Genomic DNA, 20755 nt, shown 5'->3' with positions numbered 1-20755 from the left:
TGCCTGTGCTTTTTTGAGGCACTTATGCCACTCAGCGTTGCTATCATCGTCATCATTGTCACGTTTCCATTCTCCATTGTTCCCTTTCTGCCTTACCCAAACTATAAGTTTTTTGCTAGAACACAGGAGTTCAGGCTCACGTGCCATATTTTGTCTCATAATAAAAAATATCTTTGCTGATTTCTAAGCTGCTTTCACTGAGATAGTATGGGCGCATGTGAGTCCACTAAACTATTTGCCTGTTGCACAAAACTCAGCTATATACCCCGAAGACATAATGAACTCAATGATGCCCTAACTTTGTGATCATGCTTCGCATCTCAGACAAGAAGAGTTCTAAAGGTCTAGAACTATTGAATATTGTGTACACCGGGGCAAGGTAATCTTGATAGGAATGCCGAAGCAAGTGACATTGTGCATTTACCAGCCGATATGTCGTTTTTTAGGACAGGAGGGAGGTAATTTCGTCTCAGCAACTCGGCTCTTATGTCGCAACATAGTTTCGCAACACTCTCATGTGATGAAAATCTTGACGCTTATGCTTGCAACTAGGCTGGATGAAAGTTTGATACCATTTTCACTTGTCGAGCAGTAAAACCTGCCTAAATCACATTACGGCTGGTCCTCCTTAGAGAATATAGGGCAAAAATTGCGCCATCCATCCTTTTCATGTTCAATAATATAGTTTTCGCAAGTTATCATGGAGCTATCCCAACGTAATTAGTCCAGCCTACTGTGACTACTATGTATATGCGGGTCGTCACGAAATGGCGAGGCACTGCTAGGGTAAAGCGAGATATTTGCTCAAGACAACGCTCTTATTTATGCAAAAACGCATGTAAACGTATTAACCGGTGATGCGGAATTTGCAGTAATCGAGTGCACGACACGAAGCCCACTCCTGCGCTATTCGATGCATTCACTTGGGACGCATTGTGAGACACGAACGCAATGCCTCTGATTCTTCTCCTTTGATGTTTTCCCTTGCTCAGCTTCTTTCCCGCTGAAGCCTTTGCGCTTCTTTTCTCCCGCCCTCCCTCCCCCTTCCGACTTCTATCTTGTGGAATGCTCCCTGTCGACCGTGTCTTTATGCCATTTAAAATATTTCACGACCCTTCAATTGTTCAGTAAACTCAAATACGTTTTCAGATCTCGGAAGTCGCGTCAATTTGCACAATATGAGCATGCGTGAAGACATAGCAGTTGGCGCCTACATCTAATAGTGCCATTGGAAGGCTCACACGGGCAGGAATCAAATACGCTATACGTGCAGGAAAAAATACAAATAAATACGCGGTTCCGTTTTACCCGACGCTTGTAATTCGATTAAAAGCCCTCAGAAACGTTATACGATTGTTTTCAAGGTTGTTCAAAAACTTGATCACTCCAGAAGTTTGTATTTTGAAGAAGTGTGCAGAACGAAAGGGGCAATAATCATTAGAATCTTCCGGCTTTTGTATGAATTGGATATTAAATGAAAATTGCTAAGACCTCGTTTCTTGTTCCTTTCGAAGCCTCATTATGAAACGCGTACAGTTTCCCCACTTCCGAAATCAGATCCGCAAGCGGGAACCCAAAGATTGTGCTTTTACCTAAATTTAATGACATGCAGATCGTCTGAAGCCATACCTCAAGCATACTCATGTATCTTTGCAGTTTTTCGTATAGAGAGTAAATGTCACGGTCAGCCGCAAAGAATGCAATGTAATCTGCACACACATAAACTTGCACGTCCTGACAAGTGGGGATAGAACTCATTAATGTATTAAATAATTTCGAAGACTAGACTGCTGATTGAGAAACGCCACGAGTCTGAAGTTTGACGAGGAACAGCCATCTCTGAAGCAGTAAAATGCGCTTGATCGCAACAATTCTGCCAACCAAGCAATAATATAATTTGGGGAATTATGTACTTGCAGAATATTCAGTAAATTTAATGTTATACACTGCCATATGTTTTAGGTATACCTAATGTCACTAAAACAGAATATTGAGATCCCTTTTCCGAACAAGTTGGATGCGGCTCTCTAAAACAGCATGGGCACACCATACTGCGCAATCAACTCTGAAGCCTATTTGATTTACACTTGCTATTAAATTATCCATCATGCAGGCAGCAATCCTGCAATGTCATACTCCCCCTATGAGGTTGACCATATTAGAAGTAAGAGAAATAGGGGTGATATTTTATATTTTATAACGTACTCCTTGTTCTTTAGGTATGGGGATCGCTTTAGCTATTTTTCAATCGTAATGTATCCAGGCTTTGTTTAATGAATAGTTTAGAATATAACGTTCAGAAGGTCACAAGGAGATAGATCGAATAAAATGTTTATAATGTGAACGCCAACTCCATCAGGATCAGGGGCTGACATAGGTAAGTTACGAATTACTTGAGCTAATTCAGCCAATGTAACTTCAGTAGACACTCATAATGGGGCTCGTTGTTGCAAATTGTAGGACATCGATGACGCGAATCTAGTCTCGAAACCTTTAGCAATGAGTTCTAGAAATTTTCTCACGTTATCGGAGGACAGATTTACATATTCAATATTAATTGGTGATAGCAGAATTCTGCGTTATCTCATATATCTAAACGACGCCTTTCTGTTTTTATTTTAGGAAAGCAATCATAGTATTTCCTATCATAATCTTTAGCTCGAGCGAGTGTGCGTTTAAATACAGCAGCGTGAAATATGTAAGACCAATTTGGGGGAATGGTTATAAAGAAGCTGCTTCCAAGCTGCTAGTCGGCGTCGGTGGTCTTGCATGCAGTCTGCATTCCACCAAGGGCTATAAGATGTTTGCTTTGCAGATGTAACACTGAATTAAGCTTTTTTTATGTTCTCTTGAGAACGACACACAGTTACATAGCTTTGGTGTCTGCACGCTCATCAGAACGGGAAACCAAAGGTACCTTAGGATCGGATTTATATTTATTATAATTTACAAATACGCTCACCTGTGAGCATGATGGCATTATCGGGCAAGCAATTTCAAACATTATTGGAAACTAGTCCCTGTTGGTGGCAGAGTCCGAGGCTGTCCAGGATGAGCTAGGGAGAGATGAACATACGAAACTTAAATTCAAGGCTGAGCGGGACTGGTTACAAATAAATGTAGGAATTCTAGGTATTAGACCACACAGATTATCTATTGTCCAATCCCACAAGCGTTTGCCACGATGGCCAGCTCGAAAGTTTCAGCACGAGTGGTGGCAGTTGAAATCTCCAACGAGGACGTTGCCTTTACACCATGAAATCACAGTGCAATCCAAACATTGAGTGTTCTGCACACCCGCAGGAAAGCCTGCATTTACCAACGAGAATGGTGGGCACCCTGGTAGTTTTATCTAAGGCAAACATTTTACTTTTGGTAGGCATTTGTTTATATGAAATCTTTGCCTTTAGACTAACTATATTAGTGAGAAAGAATTCCAAACATCCACCTTTTGAAGGACGATCCAATCAGAAATATCAGTAGTTCCTTTACTGAAAAGATTGTTGCCCTGAAGGCCATGTTTCTTCCAGCGCAATAATATCCGTGGATAATTTCGATTATAAATACAACAAATCTGCTATTGCAGAGTGAATTGATCATCAATTCCAATGAATAATCTTAAGAGATCCTACGGTTGCGAAAGAATTAACTCAGCAACTTTCTTACTTAAAAGGCTTTCCTATAAGTAATTTCCTTTGTAAGGCTATCTTTCAGATATTTTTTTGGTCTTTGAGTGAATTAGCGTAGCTACTTTACTTACAAAGAAAATCTACGTCGTTATAACGATCTAGGATCCATGTCCATTTCATCTGAGCCCTGTGTGTTATCATTGATGCCTTCACATTGACTCTGGTTGAGATCGACAGATTAGCCTGCAATTCGGGCATCTTGGGACGTGAAATTGGGAGTTACTTGTTCATTTACGGGGAGGACACGTGGGCAGTCAGTTGTTTGAGAATGTATACCAATAGCTGTTGTTGCACCGAATATCTGTACTATCTGGTTAGTTTGGATTTGTGTCAAGGACTCGCAAAAATTTCCAACTAGGCGCTCCACGGATTTTTTCATTGCCCTTTCGACAGCATCAGCAATAGAAAGTGAAAGAAACGCGTCCGTTGCTGCCTTCTGAGGGGCTGTGACACCGGCGTATTCCTGTATCCTGGCCTGAATTTCAGCTATGGCTTCTCTACGGGAACAACGTCTTCGTTCAACGATTTCTAGGATTCGCATTTTCCGTGCCTTCGCTGCACAATCAGAATAATCAGCAGAGTGCGCGTCATTGCAGAGGCAGAACCTTTCCTCCTTGCTTTTTCCCTCGTCAGAATTGTGCTCCTCACCACATATTCGGTACCTGGGGGCAGACCTACATGCTTTCAAGGTGTGTCCATAACGCCAGCACCTTACACGTTGGAGGAGACGAGGGAAAAGTGGTTAGACTCTGTAGATTAGGGGCCATGCATGCCTGAAGGTTTTATGCCTCTCAGCTGAGTGATCAAGGCTTCTGTGTGGAAGCCGAATGGTTTAAGGATAATTAGACAATTCCACTTTGGTCGGCGTTCTGTTTTTATTCCTATGATGCCAGATCTTGCAAACTTGAATCGTGGCCCGGAAGGGATGGCACAAAAGTTCCCCTCCGTCGTATTAGACCGCTTTGGGCAGTATGGGCCCGTTAAAGGTCAGGGTAGCATTCTTGGTGCGCCTGTGTACTGTAGGAGTTATACTCCACGCGTGCGCACCCGCGCGCTAGCAAGCAGTGTTTCGGGCGGGACGTGTTGCGGAATTCCGTGAACCACCCTTCTTAGCACGTCTTTTCCGGCGGCGGCTGCAAACGCTTTGACGGCGTTTGCGTGACCGTTGCAGGTTAGGATTCGCATACCTCCAGTGTCCTCTGCCACCTCCTGGTGCGTGGTGAAAAATATAGCTATGTTGGAGCCTAGCTCCATTCGTAGGATGAATTTGTCTCCAGAGAACTGGTGTTGGCGATCTTATGATGATATTAAAGTGATCTTTCGGAAAGGGTGGGAGTTTAGGGAACTTCTTTGCTCTCGGTCGTCTCGTGGTACTGATTTGGGAGCTGTCTTCAGCTGCCGCGTTGTCGCGTTTGCGTTCCGATGCTTGTTGTTGGCAATGATGCAATGTCGTCAATAAAGATGTCTCAGGCCCGAAAGATAGTCTCCACTGAATCCCCGCAACTTCACGGTTCCGTCGGTGTGGGTTGTCGATGGGTCATGATGAGGTTCACGACCGCAGCGTCGAAAGAATCGCGTCGAACAGTTTATACTGGCTCGCGACGCGAGCCAGTCTAAACTGTTCGGTGCCTTTCTTAGTCCCATTCTATATATAATAACACAATCTAACACAACCTGCTACATAAAGAGCTATGTAGCTCACACTTCACAAATTGATTCTTTTTTCCAATACATTTGCATGTCAATGCACGATTAGGTTGAACAATAGAAAAGCATTGCTTTTTGTATCTACACCTTTTTCACCATTAGCCTTCCACGATTGGTGAAAATGTTCTTGAGCCAAGCCAGCTTCACCTGTCTGCCAGGCGACGTCACAAAACCGCGGAAACACACCTCGTCCAAGTGACGCGCACGCACTAAAAGTGCATTTGTATGCCAAACAAAATAGTACTTTTCTACCTTTCTTTTTTTTTGTTTTTGAACAGGCCGAGGATGCCTCGTTTCAAAAGGAATGGGAGATGGCTGCCCGACGATCGTTTAGGCGCTGGGTACTCGGAGTTTCCGGCGTGAAGTAATATCTTAGCGCATAACAAAATTTTGCTCGACAGTATAACGTTGCCGAGCCCTTTTGTCACGTATACGCCATCGCTCTGCCAAACCATCAGAGCATCCGCATTGACGGCATTTTTAACGCCCCCTTGCACGGCGAAGTGATCGTCAAAAAGCCACCGCAAGCCAAGGAAGAGGAAAGAGCTCATTCGGAGACGCGGGCACCACTATCCTCACGTGGTCGTCTACTTTGACTGCGCTAGGTCGGTCCCACCGAATCCCTTTCCTCTTCTGCGCGCTCCTCCTCGCCTATCGCCAGCTAGTGAGATTAGCACAACTTGCCACTCTTGGCAATGCTATTCGCTTAGATACCAAAGAAATTTGACCTCCTGTAAACAAGGAGAGAGTTTAATTCTGCTGTTGTAACAACATCGCGGATAAGAGCCCCGTGCTAGCATCGACGCTTACGTTAGTTTGCATTTCCAAGTGTGATTTTCTTCTGAATGAATTGAGAATGGAATAACTCCATGTTACAGGCGCCCCTAGCCTCCTTCCAATTTTTATAACTTGAACGAGGCATGTACTTGCCTTTTCCCCGGTCTTTCGGGTGGACTATGTGAGGCACATTTTTGATATTTTGATGAAGCCGTACGAACGCTGTGAGTAACGGAACGGAAAATGTCTATTCGGTGTAGTTTGATTACAGCCTTTGCCGAAAATTATTTTTTCAAGCGTTCCAGAATCTCATATACTGCCGTTATCCACAATGTTTCTCTGATTTCTAAAAAAAACTGCACACGACACCAGTTTTCGAAGAAAATGAGAGAAATGTCAAGCATAATGAGTTGTGGAACATTCATGTTCCTGACCCAATCAGAGAAATTGTGAGTAATTACAGATTGCTAGATTCTGTCGCTGTTTTCATGCGTCAAACGAGCTTCGTAGTTCCATTCAGCTAGGTGTCCTCGCTCAACCTTATCTATATTTATAGACAAATAAGGGGCGAATTATGGGTAATTGATTAACAAAGTTCGAACAGTGTATGAAATACGGCCTTTGAAATAGATTATGTATTGAAGCTCGCGCAGTTGTGAGGAAACAGAACCATTTCTACTGTCAGCCGTGCCCACCAGTTAGATTCTGCTACACCTGCCGCCACATGGCTGGTAAAGAATAGGATGACGTTGACACCTCATCCTGTTCACGATATAGCTGATTAGAAGCTCGGCATCCCATCTCGGAGCCAATGGAACACTTGGCCCTTTTTCTTTGACTGCCGCGTGGTGTCGTGCGCGACACAGGGCATTTGTTCCGGGGCTATAGTGCAGACACAACGCAAAAATAATTCGCCACTGCCACCGCATGTATAAGCAAATGACACAAATATCAAGATGTTTTGGCTACAACTATGACGACCAACGCTCGTCGTCGCCTCACGAATGCGCTTCTTCAGCGTCCAAAACCTTTCTTACGGCTGCTGGGGTTCATCGTCAGCCTGTTCGTTATGGGACACAGCTTCTTTCGGAGCATGTCGTAAGCGGAGTGGCGCTCCACTGTTGCGCCTCGACTGTACGAGTTCCACAGGTGCAGGGCGTAGCTATCGGATGTGGCCCGCAACACCGCCGCCGTCGCGTTTCTCTGAAATGGTTTCTGCCACTCCAGGTAGTTGATGGGATAAAAGGCAGTGCCTGGGAGCACCGTCACGCCGGTGCACTCGACGAGTGGGAGTTTCCTGAGAAGGTTCCGCGGACAGAACCAGGGCAGCACGCGTTCCAGGAGCCGGGGTCCGTTGTGGGCCCACTTGCGAGATCTGCAATAACCATTCATAATCGTCGTTATCATCACTACGATCAACATCATTGTCATCATCATTATTGTCATCCTCGTTGTTTGTCGTCATCATCATTTTCATAAACCTAATGTGTCCACTGCCGTCTGAAGACCTTTCCCAGCGTTTTTTTTTTCTATTGTCCCTGTCTTCCACCAGCTCACTTCGTCGTATGTCACGCTTCTCACAGGTTGGTGTATATCAGATAGATTTGAAATTGAAGTTTTCTTTCATGCCGCTATACGCCAAACATAGACGTTCTGTGCGGTTCCAGGAACGCGCACCTACGGCTGAGCTTAGTAAGTTAGCATTTTCATGGTGAACCGCGCACAAAGATTTCAAAATTACAGCTATATGAAAGGGCTTTAAAATAATTACCGTCACCCTCTGGCAGCCCTAACTGCAGTGTACTGGAAGCCTTGCGCCTTACTGGTCCATTCGGTTACCAAACTACCAAGTACAGGATTTACGCCTAATTGAAGTTGATGACGAGAAAACGACAAACGGGCAGTAGTGCTTCTGCGGCGTTTTCGGTGTAGTGATATACCGCGGAAGTGCCTTTTTTTATTCTCGCTGTAGCGCATCTTGTTCCCTTCGCCGTTCTGTTTCAAAAAATTTCACACGCACAATCAACAGTTTCCGCGCTCTCGACCGAGAACTCTAGCTTCTAAAGGTGCGTCTTCTGGGTGTGCTTCCCTCCTGAACATGGAACAGCCGAGTTTTAACTTTAAGATGCAAAACCAGAGATGGTGTAGCGACCATCAAAGAAAAGTATATGAACTGCGAGATATTATATACGAAAAAAACTCTTATATTACAGCAGTGAAGTCGCAGTCATATAAATAGAACAATAGGAACACGATGTTTTAGCAATGACAAATACAATAGCACACTTCGAAAATGTATGTCTTTAGAAAAGGTTGGGAAAAGCACGACGAAATAGTATCGTCCAAATGACGGGTCTGCTGAGTAACGAGCAATTTCAAGGAACGGGTACAAACTTACTTGTACGTTCTGCTGAACTCTTCAAGGCAACGGAGGAGGAAGGGATGCCCTCTGTCGAACACCAGGACGCTGTTGCCGACGTCGGGGAAGAGCTCTCGGGCGACGACGTTTCGCAGTTCGCTGAAGCTCTTTAGGGTGAGCACGTCCATGTCAGCATAGATGCCACCGTACTTCCACAGAACCAGCAGCCTCAAGGCGTCGCTAAGGTGGTTTACACGGAAAGGACTGTGGTTCCAGTCGTCTTTTATATACCAGTGCACGAGGACACTGTCTTTGACCATTGAGTTTAGGTCAATGTTGAGCAGTCGGAAGTTTGGTATCTGTAGCAAGTTCTTGAGAGGCCTGTGTAGAAGGTGCGACGTTCGTATAACTCTTTTTGAGCCTCATTGCACTTGTTGAGGGATAACTGTTAGGCCTCAGCCTTCGGCACTTGTTCAACCTCTGTTACGCTTAATTACAGGCTCGTTTTGCGTTCGTTCAATTTTTATAGTGTCCGCAGTGTTCTAAACTATATCTGGAGTGGCGTAGCTATTCGTGTGACAGTAGCTTAGGTAAGATAATATCTTGTGTAAGATTAATCACTCGTGCCCAGTCCAGGGTTTGTTGGGGCGATACGCCGTATACCATCAGTCAAGAGATATATTACTTTAATTTTACCATTTAACTGTGGTACTGGAAATGGCAAAAATGTGCTGAGGGAAAATCTACAATTAGTATTAGTAGCTATCGCTTTGCAAAACATATATTGGCAAGTTAACCACTTATACATCATTCAGCAGTCCACTCCACAGGAAGTACACGAACATAAATCAAACTGCATCACATAATTCACTCTGGCGCTACAAAAATATGTTGTTTTTCATTAGCTTCAAGGAACAGAGTTCCCATAAACAGCACCCACAAACTTAATATAGGCCAACAACCTCTGCTTGCAACAGACTGTGTTCTATGCATGGGTCATGCAGCCACCTCTAATCTTTTGCAGGGTAAGCTCCCTGTAATGTCCGAAGGCTGCTTCGGTAAAGTGAAGTCGAAAATGCACCGCAGCTGAAACGAAACGCCAAGAAAAAAATTCTACTTAAATCTGGCCTCGTGAAAAAAACGTGACCAGGGCGCTTGTGAGCATGTGTGTGTGCGTGCATGCGCGTGTGTGCGTCTGAGCTGCGGTATAGATGGATCGTTACAAATAGGTCGTGTGTGACTCTGTACCCTCTAAGTACCCCGTTTCTGCAATGACTGGCTTCTCAATGCTACACTGCTGCGAGCATGTGCTAGATCTGCTAAGAAGACGTGCATGACATGCCATGGCATACGTGTATGACATACTATGCATCCTGCCCCGGAATATTGTGGATTTCACGGAGTATAAAATAGAGTAGCATATGCAGAAAAGCCGGTCTGCTTGTTTTGTTTAAGGTTTCAGACGCTGTATATATACAGCAAAGCCATTGACAGCGACGTTGAAGTGCAATATCAGTGTAACATAATGAGTCGAACCTGCATCCCACAATGAAGCATAAGGAGCAGCAAGTTTACACACAAGGTTCCTGGGTATTATCATATATTTACAGCAGTCAGCTTCGCCACGTCTTTAACAGTTCAGCTAACGCCTTTCGCGGCTTATTACCTGCAATCCTGCATGTCCAGTATGGTCAGAAGCCACACAGTGTAGTACGGATGCCGAAGAGCTGCCGACTCGATTGAGCAAGCAGATCGCTCGCTGATGCACGACGCGCCAGCAGTCTCGAGGAAGAAGATGTTCTTCGCCGATTCGTTTAGGTCGACGTGAGGCTCGACGCCATTCCGATTTTCTTGTTGTCCTGAATGTATGGCGACAATGGCATTTTACTTGCTGATAAGGACAGACAAAGCTCAAGGCAGGAGCGACCAACCGGGAAAACAATGAGTAGTGCTACTGCTACGAATAATGCATAATAATGCAATCACCATGCCACTTTACGATCCGTCCAACATGCCACACATGTCAGTATAAGCGTTTGTGTCCATCTCTGGAAGTTAGAAGAGAGGAGGCGAGAAACAAACCCACTATTGCACGACGACGTTCCGACTACCTCTGCAGCGTGCAATGGTAATTAAAACAACTATGAGCATTCTAGGTGCAGGCAGAAAACTAGCCTCTGCCGAGATTGACGCTGGTTCGTGGGAGGCACTGCTTACATTACAAAAGCGCATAATGGTTACGATACAAAAAATATTTCGTCTATATCCCGGGCACTGTGGGAATTGCTGCGAGCAAAGCTTCGGTAAACCGGCGAAACTAAGCGGTTCATGTAGATACGAGACGCCCACTGAACTCGGGTGACGAACAAGCGCGCCGACTGCCAGCCAAGGCGGTGGATAAATGCCAAGCTGCGCTAACTACGACCGGCCTGAGCATGGAAACCTTCATATGCCACAAAGGTCTCGCGCAATAGCCCGTGCGTGCAATAAAAAAACAGCCGGGCGCTTGTTTTCTTGCGGGCTCCCGCCCTCGCTCACACGGTGTACGAGAAGTTGGGCAAATGCCAAGCATGTCAGCGAGCTACAAGACGTTGTCACGAGAGATGTGTGCGTGCTTCTGTGGCTTAGTGCTCTTGTAGCTTAGCATCTGGCTGCAGGGACTGGGAGACCGAGCTGTGATCCCACCACCACACTGGGAATCATTTAATTAATTCGTGTGTGAGCTATTTGATAAGACAGAAGTCGCCACAATCCATGAAGCCTGGCAATATTTGCCATAATAAACGTTCGCTTCAGAAACAATTTTCACGAGAGATCGATGGGGACAGTTTTCCGTAGAGCACACTGATTAGAATAAACGTAACTGCAAGAGTAAGGAATCTTGAATCCACAATAGTGATAAAGTAAAATACTAGTCCATATAAAGAAAGCTAGGAGGACTAAATGGGCATCGCTTTCGTTTCTCACGGCTTTCCGACCAATAAATACTTTTCGGCGGCTTTCGGGTAAATTAAAGGCGGAAGCGTGGTATTTAACCTGTATAATGTTCATGTATTTGTCCTCGTCCTCTGAACAACATGCCTAAACGCGTGCTACCGAATTTAATTCTCCCGTCACGATCGTTCAGGTCTAGAAAAAATTTGTGGGTTGATGTGGACCAAGTGCACTTCGTTGAGCGAAAATCATGTTTCCTGTGTTCTTTTGAATCATGTTGTATTTGTAAACTTAAGCGAAAGGTAACGCAAAATTTAAGATGTGATCGTTCGTTATGTACGTACACAAGTAAGGTAAAGGCCCTCACGACCAGCTTGTAAATTCACTGTTCGTCCGTCACCTCGTCGTACACCTCCTCGGTGGTGAATGACGTCATGTTGGCTTTTATTACTGCGTTTCTGAAGATCTACGTTAATTAAAATTAACTCCGCAAATTAGGCACACTTTTAGTTACTTGGCAGCGAAGCTTAGCGATAAATTAGGGAGATTCTTGGTCTCAATTTAGCGACAAATTTCTAAAAAATATGGCAACACTGAAATGTGTTGCTACTTTTGAGATTCAGAACAAATGCTGCCTATGCGTAACTTGGACGCAATGTTTGTTGGGCTTATATAATTACCTGCCTATATGAGTGGAGCATGGCAATATTCTTACTTGTGTGGCCACATTTCTTAATAAATGTCGGCTTGCAGTTCAACGTTGTTACTATATCGACCTCGCCTTGTGGTGACTCTTATCTTTCTCTTGTGTTTCAGTAAAACTTCCCTCACTGAAACACTTTCTAAAAAGTTGCAGCTATATTGCCGAAAACTTCCGGTGCGTTTATTTATTGTCCCTTCGCGAACTTTTCTTTTTCTTCTGCGCAGAGCTGCACACCTTTTTACGAGAAATCAAACTTAATAGTTTATTCAAACCCCCAAAATAATTACACAGACTAGCTAAAATAACAGGTCTTACCAAAGCATTCCTGGCAGAAAGCACCAGATGCACTGGACAGGAGCGCACGGGGGCCGTAGCCAAGGTGCCTCGCGCTAACTGGGTTATAGATGGGCGAAACAGAAGAAATAGGAGGTTTTGGTGAGGCAAGCGGTACTTCAGGATAACGGGAGAAAATGGAGTAAGAACTGTTCCTATCCCAACGCATTGTTGGAATCTAAACCACTCGAAGCTTCTTTGATTAGCCAACGGTGCAAGACGGATGACAGGCACATGGCGTTGTCCCCACAAGCTATTTCGCGCTCTCTGACCCAAAGACTTAGCAGACGTATGGCACTTGGTGAGGGAAAAAATGGGGATTATAGGTTATAGGTGCATGCACAGAAAAGTAGGACACATGTTTAGGTACATATGTAAGCATGGAACAAAATTTCACTTGGCCTAAATTGTTTATAGATAAGTTATAAAAATCTATACTGTTAATTAAATCGTGGCAAAGCTGCAGGGCCGACGTTTCTCTTGTGTTCCTAGAGCAGTCTTTAAGTAGCACCTAAGCAAATGGCGCCTGCAGCTGGTGGCTAGTGGTTGCAATGTAATGCGAGCACGTCGCATCCTTAATTTTTAAGCACGGCGCGGGTGGCACAACCCTTGAAGGCCATGCCACGGTACACTTCATTGTGGGTTATGCGTAATTTCCAGCGAGCGGTAATGCGGGCACTTTCTGAAGTCTCCGCAACAAAAACGGCTATTTTTGTCAGTTTTTCTTGACGCATTCACCCGTATTTCAACCCTAAGATTTCGCAATGAGGCTCCTCCTCTCTACACTGTCCGGAACTGGGTCGTTTTGGGTGCGGCAAATTTCTGCTGGCTTAGGTTTAAGATATATACACTTCTTACGACGCAGGGGCACGTACCTATTCGGGAGAATTGACCAAGCATGCGCACATTAGACACCCTGCGGCAGATGTGCAGTAAATCAAGAATGGGGCAGACCAAAAATGAGAAATATGAGAAAAATAATGAAATTGTTGAATATCAAGTAGTATTCCAATGAGAGGTTTACGTGCTTTAGAGCTGCCCATGAACCGACAAGTTTTATGTCGGAATGTGTTCTCTGATTATGCAGGACACAGGTGCGCGTTCACTGGCCCTGTTTTATGGGTGTAAATACCGCGTTTTATAAACCAGAGCATCCGGTGGCAAATACCCAGTTGAAAGGAAGCTTCGCCTTATCTAGCAAATTGAGTGGAAATCGACGAAGTGCAGTGCAGTTTATAAAAGGTTTATTACAATATAGAAGGAAGTTGCAAAGAAAACCAACGTGGAGAATGTACTTATCCATCATAAGGCTTTAGATTTGAAGAAAATGTTCGTTTCCCAGTTCTAGAAGAGGAATCCATTATGTTTTACGATAGTCCTCGGCTTGAGCTGGTTGACTAGTACATTCCGGAAAATCAGATGACACTCATCTTGAGAAGGCGTGAGGACTGTGTCGCAACGTGTTGTCTCTCGTCCGTCTTCTCAAAATAAGCGTCTCTGATTTCTCGGTGCGTACTGATGCTTTCGAGCTGCGTCGCTCTTGCGAATTAAATCACAATTATTCCTTCATGAGACCTTCTCCGCCTAGGAAATTTCCTCATAACTCATTTGTTGATTCAGTGCTCATGCACTTCAAGCTATCCACTAATACGGCTAGGAAAAGAGTCAATGAAAAATAGTTGGTCATGGGTTTGATCCTTGGACAGGGAGGAATTTTTCTGCAACGGCAACGCTGTCTTCCTCAGAAACTTGCATAGGATTACTTTGTAGCTTCGTGCTATACCTTCAGGTGAATGGCAACATAATCTTTCGCATTGCGCAAGAAGGTGTCACGCTGCAGAGAATGAGGTCATGGGAATTTTGTAACCAGCGTTCTCCGGATGGTTTGCACAAAAAGCTAACTGATTGGGTGTTGCTCCGCTGCGTATGTGGACGCTATACGCGCAACGACTTGCCCTTCATGTTATTTCGCACAGAGAGGCGAATGTTTCCCTCCAGTTGGTTTCTTTGTGGTGAGCCTAGCCTGGGAAAATAGTCTTTACAACAGTTTGAGAATATGCGCCAACGTTTCTCAGTTTACGGAATACCAGACCGATTGGGGAGGGGGGGGGGCGCCTATCTTACGGCGCGAAGGCCAACCAGAGCTCCCCAAATTACTGAAGCAACGACCGTGGCCCATCTGCTTTTAACAAAGGCGTTGCCAGCAAGAATAACTATAGTATACTGGAGTTTTCCTTCGATCTTTCAGCGAGGGCCACGGCGTACGCTACACAAAAATACCTCGAACATAGTGTGTTTGAAGAAAGTGTCACGATATTGCTCTCCCAGCGTCATTGCTCCAGTCGACGTCTGTGATGCTCGAACGTACCGTAAACGCTAGCAGAGTGCCTTGTAATAAATACTCTTGCCCGAAGCCTCGTCCTTCTGCGCATCACCACACTTCTCAAAACTCGTATTAGCAACCACAGCAATCACATGAAATGCATTTCCCCGCTCTCTTTCTGCAACATGGCGCCGCGCCAGAGCGTTCATTTCATTCTCCTCTTTTGTTCCCTTTTCATTTTGGGGTAACATCGTGGTAAACCCAACCGCGACAGCATCTAAACGAAACCACTGATGATATTACTACTTATGGCGGCTGTGTGAGCATAAGAAAGATCCCTACCGCACAAACTATAAACGTCAAAGAACAGATCGTAAAACGAGAGAACGGCTATTTGTATCACAGATGTGAAGGCGTACATCAAGTCTGGAAACCGTGACGAGCTTCACCGTAACAATAAGCAATGTGACATCGAGTTATCGATCAATACGACCATTTTCAGTAGAGAATGCGAAGGTTCAGAGAGAAAGGTACAAAAATAATCGACAGTAATTGCAAAAAAAAAGGTAAGTTTCAAAATAAACAACTCTAGAAGCAAAAGCTGTCATGTCCCAGTACGCTAAAGAATCACCACAAAGTAAGAGAGCTCGCCAGCACAATCACACTCTGCGTTGTTTTAGAGGGCCAGCAGAACAATCATGTACAACCCTGGTAATGTGCCTAAAGCACCCTAAATGCGATGACAAATGGCATTCAATGGTTAAGGTTAGTAAAATGAAAACTGGTGCAACTTACGAGTGACAGTTAGCAATACAAAGAAAACCACCGTAATCAGTGCTGTCAAGTCGGAGCTTCTGTGGTGCTGACTCGTTCCCTGCTCAATATCATTAAAGAAAGAAAAAAAGAGCACGGTATAATGTCAGGCTAAGGTAAAATAAAAAATATTGCTCCTCCGGGAATATTTGCAGTAATAGGTATAAGTAATAATGTCTTAAAAGGAATCTTTAGCGCTGAGCCAACTCCAACATTGAAATTCAAACCCATGTCATGCTCAGAAATACTTTTATCGGGCAACCGCTAGAGAAAGTTGGAATAAATTTGTTCCATGTTAGAAAAAAAATTACGTTCTAGTGATTCTAGGGAGCGCAATTTTTACTTAGTGCCTGGAACTTGTTGCGAAAGTTCCGGAAAACTGGTAACCTGAAAAATAATTTCAAGCACGAAGTTTACATATTTAACACAGCGCCAAGGACCGATATCGTAGTTATGTAAACAATATCTGTTATAGCACCTCAAGTGTACAAATTGAGTTTAAACGGACGAACTTTCAACGTAAGTTTCCAGCTTACGTGCTGTTTTTACGATGTTTGCAAGTACTTTGCCACAGTCCTAGTGACAAACTAGTAGCATATTTAATAGCGCTGTGCAATATATCAATTTGGCCAACTTTAGATGTCATATTAGGCGTGGTTTGTGAACTTGTGTTATATTGCTGAGTTAGAGTTATAAACTTGGTATAGGACATTTAAATCAGAATCAGAAACAATTATTTTCCTCAAGGAAAAATGGACCCCAGAAAAAGAGCTGCTCATTGAGCAGCTTGACGAGGCCTGGCGCCCTACAGGATGCGGAGACAGCGGCAAAACAGCAGTGTATGGCGTACACCTGTACGAGAAAAAAAAAAGCAAGACCAGAAACAAAAAAAAAAGAAAGAAGCTCCTTGCTCCAAGCTGCGAAGAACGAGAAAAAAATTACATATACATACACCAATACGAAACTATATTTTACACTGGCATGTTATATTCCCACGCACACGCGGAAAAACGTGCGTGTATATATAGTGACTATATTTAAGAATTTCCTCATGAAATTCCCGATCTAAATAAAGTGTCCTTCATAGAGTGACTACATTTTAGCTTTTTTTATGTGCATTAAACCTCATCAAAATTGGTTCCGTGGTTGTCACGAAAAAACAATTTGTCCAAAATTATTTTAAGTGCTATCACGGTCGATGACTGATGTCGTAGCACTAAATGTAGGAAAACAACTACTTGAATAATTCTGCAAGAGCCAGAAGCTAATACCGTACTACCCGTTATTATTCAGATGCTAGAACAGCCGCATTTTGTGTTTGTTCATTTGTTTGGTTTGTTTCCTTCCTTTTGCGTTTATTTCAATCCGGCAAGTAAATATTAAATCCGACTTCAGCTTTACTGTGTCAGTTATCGGACGTTTCATGATTCTGAACAGTCATCTCCATTAATAGGAAATCCTGAAGCTAACATTGCAGCTCGTGGATAACCGTCCGCAATATCTTGTGCTCCGTAACATATTGGTATTTAAGAAAGCGCATTTTCACTGCGTAAAAGAACTAAATATTATGTGTAAGGTCGATCTATCTAGTCGCACTGTATAATGAATGTATGCTACATGAATATCGTAAAACTTGTGGCTGACGACATCGACAACTTGGGACAAACGCAAGGAAATCAAGAACTCCGAACCATGCAGATATACGATCCCGCTTAGCCTTGGAAGTGTTGGGTGCTTCAAGCTGAGTCGTGTAGTATCGTGCCCACAGCGCGAATATATTGCCTAGAACTAATTAATTATGCCACCTTGAAGCACTAATAGAATAAATATACTATGTTGCGCATGTGCACTGCTGTTATACACATTTAATTATAGGAAGTCCCACTACACTGTTTTACTCTAGGACAACTGTCTGCAGGATACCTGCACCATCTTGCCTACGTGGCCTCATAGTTAATAAATGTTCAACTTCGACAGCGCAGAACATCAACAGGTTATGAGGTTTCTTGGCGTTGAAAATACGCTGGCTGTTGACGCGGGAGAGGGAGAGAGACAGAAATAATTGGAAGAAAAGTGGAGAGTTTGGCCTGGGTTAAAAGTCTTCTAGACAACTGCTGTGCTTAAGAGGAATGGGTACAGTGTAAAGGAATTTACACCCCTCAGCGTGCATAAAGGTATAAATTGGTCCATAACTCACATTCTTACACCTTCTTTGAGAGTAAGCGCGTGAGTTATAGACCGATGTACACCCGTATACTAAGGTGTAAGATGACACAAAAAGTTCGCAGATGTATGCCAACCTTGCCAACCTGAGAGACTTCTCTATCAAAGACAGCGAAGCTGCTCATAACCAAGTCCTGGCACCGTTTGGAAGCACTAAGGGATCTTTTTGTACCAAGTGGCATAAAACGATTAAATGTATAAATGTAGCCTGGTTTCGGCGATGTACTGCATGAGTAGTGCACCATGGCTGGTCCCATGGAGGCAAGAATCACAGTCCGGTGGTCTCGTGCGATGAAGGCCGACTGTTTGCAGGTCGCGGAATGAGATCTGGTTTAGGCCAGGGCACGTCTTACAACAGGCGTTTGATTGTAGCAGCGGACGCTGGAGCCATGTATTTTGGCAGGTACCCTGCAAACGCTTTAGTATATCCCATGTCATTCCGTCGCTGTACCCTAGACTTTTCTAACGCTCTGCTACATCGAAGCTCAATACTTGTATAGTCTACATATATTAGTTTCATACAATTATTACTAGAACGCTCTTGCTAGTATCTACGGGAGCTGCAAGCAGGGCGGTTTTAACCCAGCATGGGAGTGGGTGCACTATACATGAATTTGCCTAAATTTGGTCCTTCTGGCTTCAAATGGCTTCGTAACTTTGTAAACTCATGATTTTCAACAAAGCACTATGTAATAAGCAATTCAATAAACATTATTAAAATGCTGCGACGGTAAGATTCGAACACCGGAACACTAGCACAGAACCCTGACATCCGCACCGGTTGCCCCGATGACGCGGCATAATCGCATACCAACAGAAAATTTTTGCAGCCTAGCGCCCGCAGTATCAGTGATTCCACGTACTGCGAGCAGCTTAGAAACATCTCCAGAGTTACGCAGGGTCAGGAAATATGACGACAAATAAATTGTCTTTTTTGGATTACTTCAGGCAACCGCAGTCTTAAGTATCGTTTGCGGCTTTTTAAAGTATTGTTAATTTGTAAGGAGGCCTTTGCGCTATCACATGTTTTAGGTGTCCAGTACCTGTTGCACATGTTAGTTTTAATAATAAATACTGTAAACATGACAGTTCGCAACAATTACACTTCGTCTGAGGCGGTAGGCCGTAGCTGCTTGAGACGGTAGCTGATAAAGCATCTGTTCACAACGAGCTCGTGATCCATCTTTAGTATCTATAATCAGTCTTTTCCCGCCGAAAATGTCACATGATTACGCACTGTAAACTGTGAAGGTACTCACCATGACGTCCAAGCACGAGATGTCATTTCACGCAAGTTTTAGACGTAGGAGCAAAAACAATTTCTCCGCCATTCGCGATTAGTTCTCCATCGAGCTCTCATCACCACCATCAAGCGGCCGTAGTCGCTGCTTGGCGCAGATCTCAAGCTCCATATCACAACGGCGTTAGCCACATCGTTTACCGTGCTATGTGGAGCGGCCCAAAAGTACGTACAGACGCCAAAACGAAGACTACTTTCATGCTCTTTACCTCTCCTCCGGCCCCCTCACCCCACGGTCTTCCCTTTGTTTCCTTACAGGAAAATGCCGGCAACACGTCGTGCATGGAAACTAAAAACACATGGAAAAAAGCACGGAACATTTAGCCGTTAAGCGTCACAAAAAAAAAGTGGTGATGACAAATAAATGAACAAGCAACAAAGACTAGACTATTCAGTGAGAAACGCAGCGGACGCAAAGAAAAAAAAGAGGGCTGGTAACAAAACCGAGTTGTTGCGAAAGCGGCAGGAATCTGACAAAAGGAAACAAAACGAGAGAAACTAGTGACAATTAGACGTGGAGGTGGGACGAACATAACCAGCCGGACACTCCCAGAACGTGCTCGTTGTTTTGGGCGCTGGCGCGTGGTGACAGGCCGGTGTGGGAGTTCCGTCGTCCGCCTTTGTGCAACAGGAATCGGACTCTCCGTCACGCTCGTCTACTGCACAATGGCGGACTGGCGTTCCGTAACCAAGCGCGCGACAAACGCGCTTCCGCTGCTAGCACGCGACGGCTTTGTTTCGCGTTTTCCTCCCTCTATCTGCGAGGCATGCGCGTGCCGAATAGAGCCGCATTTGTAGGCAGGCTTTCTATAGCTTTCGTGTGACTTGTCTAAAAGTCACCGCTAAACTGAAGCATTTCAGGTCTTCTTGTGACTTGCCTAAAAGTCTCAACCAAACGGAGGATCTGATAGTTTCAGTAAACGGTTTCTTTAACAAGAATAACAACTATGTCATTCTTCACTCGTTATCCGAGGTTTCAAGCCCTTATCTATATTTACACTTGCAACCTGTCATTTCCGACCGTGTTCTCGGCATTTCAACTGCAGGTCCACACCTTGCGAGTATTGTAGTATGTAAGATTATTTTTGGACATTCGTACTCACAGGTGCAACTCAAAGCTCGGTCACGATCGCTCCAGCTAAGCGAAAAGAAATGTAAGCCGTTTTACTGTAGTAGCTGAATCCTACAAAAGCGCCTATTTTGAACTTGCCGGGAACAAAACTTCACGGTTCAAGCAAGTACGTGCTGGCCTAGGACAAATCCTTTTATCTTGGTGGTCGCTCTACCATGAAAGATGTATGTGTGTCAGCGTGAAACAGAGAGTGGCGAGATACAAGCGCTATGCTTGCATCTGATATTTAATAAATTGTTGCGAACAACTTTCGCAGAGATGTATGAAAAAATAGAAAGAAATATCTTATTCTGAGATTTCCCTTAAATTTAGGAGCAACACCTCAAACCTAAAATCAAGCGTATAACCAGAGATTGCGTAAACTCACCGTGTGTTATACAACCGAGCAAGTCCAACAAGCATCTAGTAAGTGTGAGTGAGTGAGTGAGTGAGTGAGTGAGTGAGTGAGTGAGTGAGTGAGTG

At 44.2% G+C, this 20755-nt stretch overlaps 1 protein-coding gene across 1 annotated transcript; it reads right to left on the bottom strand.

Annotated features, from left to right (window-relative positions):
• Positions 1-6402: 6402 nt before the first annotated feature.
• On the bottom strand, positions 6403-19356 carry LOC142564193 (lactosylceramide 4-alpha-galactosyltransferase-like). Its single transcript, XM_075675097.1, has 6 exons — positions 19121-19356; positions 15621-15699; positions 12485-12562; positions 10199-10391; positions 8572-8913; positions 6403-7548 (listed from the first exon to the last, which is right to left on the bottom strand). The coding sequence occupies exons 1-6, from the start codon at positions 19121-19123 to the stop codon at positions 7188-7190; spliced, it is 1056 nt and encodes a 351-aa protein (XP_075531212.1). The 5' UTR covers positions 19124-19356; the 3' UTR covers positions 6403-7187.
• Between the last annotated feature and the right edge of the window lie 1399 nt (positions 19357-20755).

This window comes from Dermacentor variabilis, chromosome 11, assembly GCF_050947875.1.
Source record: "Dermacentor variabilis isolate Ectoservices chromosome 11, ASM5094787v1, whole genome shotgun sequence".
NCBI classification, from domain to species: domain Eukaryota; kingdom Metazoa; phylum Arthropoda; class Arachnida; order Ixodida; family Ixodidae; genus Dermacentor; species Dermacentor variabilis.
The sequence above is the reverse complement of the archived record's forward strand: the minus strand, read 5'-3'. Positions and strand labels throughout refer to the sequence as shown.

Coding starts and splice junctions, on each gene's coding strand:
- LOC142564193 (XM_075675097.1), bottom strand. Junction 12,563..15,620: donor TGTATTGCTAACTGTCACTC/GTAAGTTGCACC, acceptor TCTATAACCCAG/TTAGCGCGAGGCACCTTGGC. Junction 10,392..12,484: donor TTTCTGCCAGGAATGCTTTG/GTAAGACCTGTT, acceptor CCATACATTCAG/GACAACAAGAAAATCGGAAT.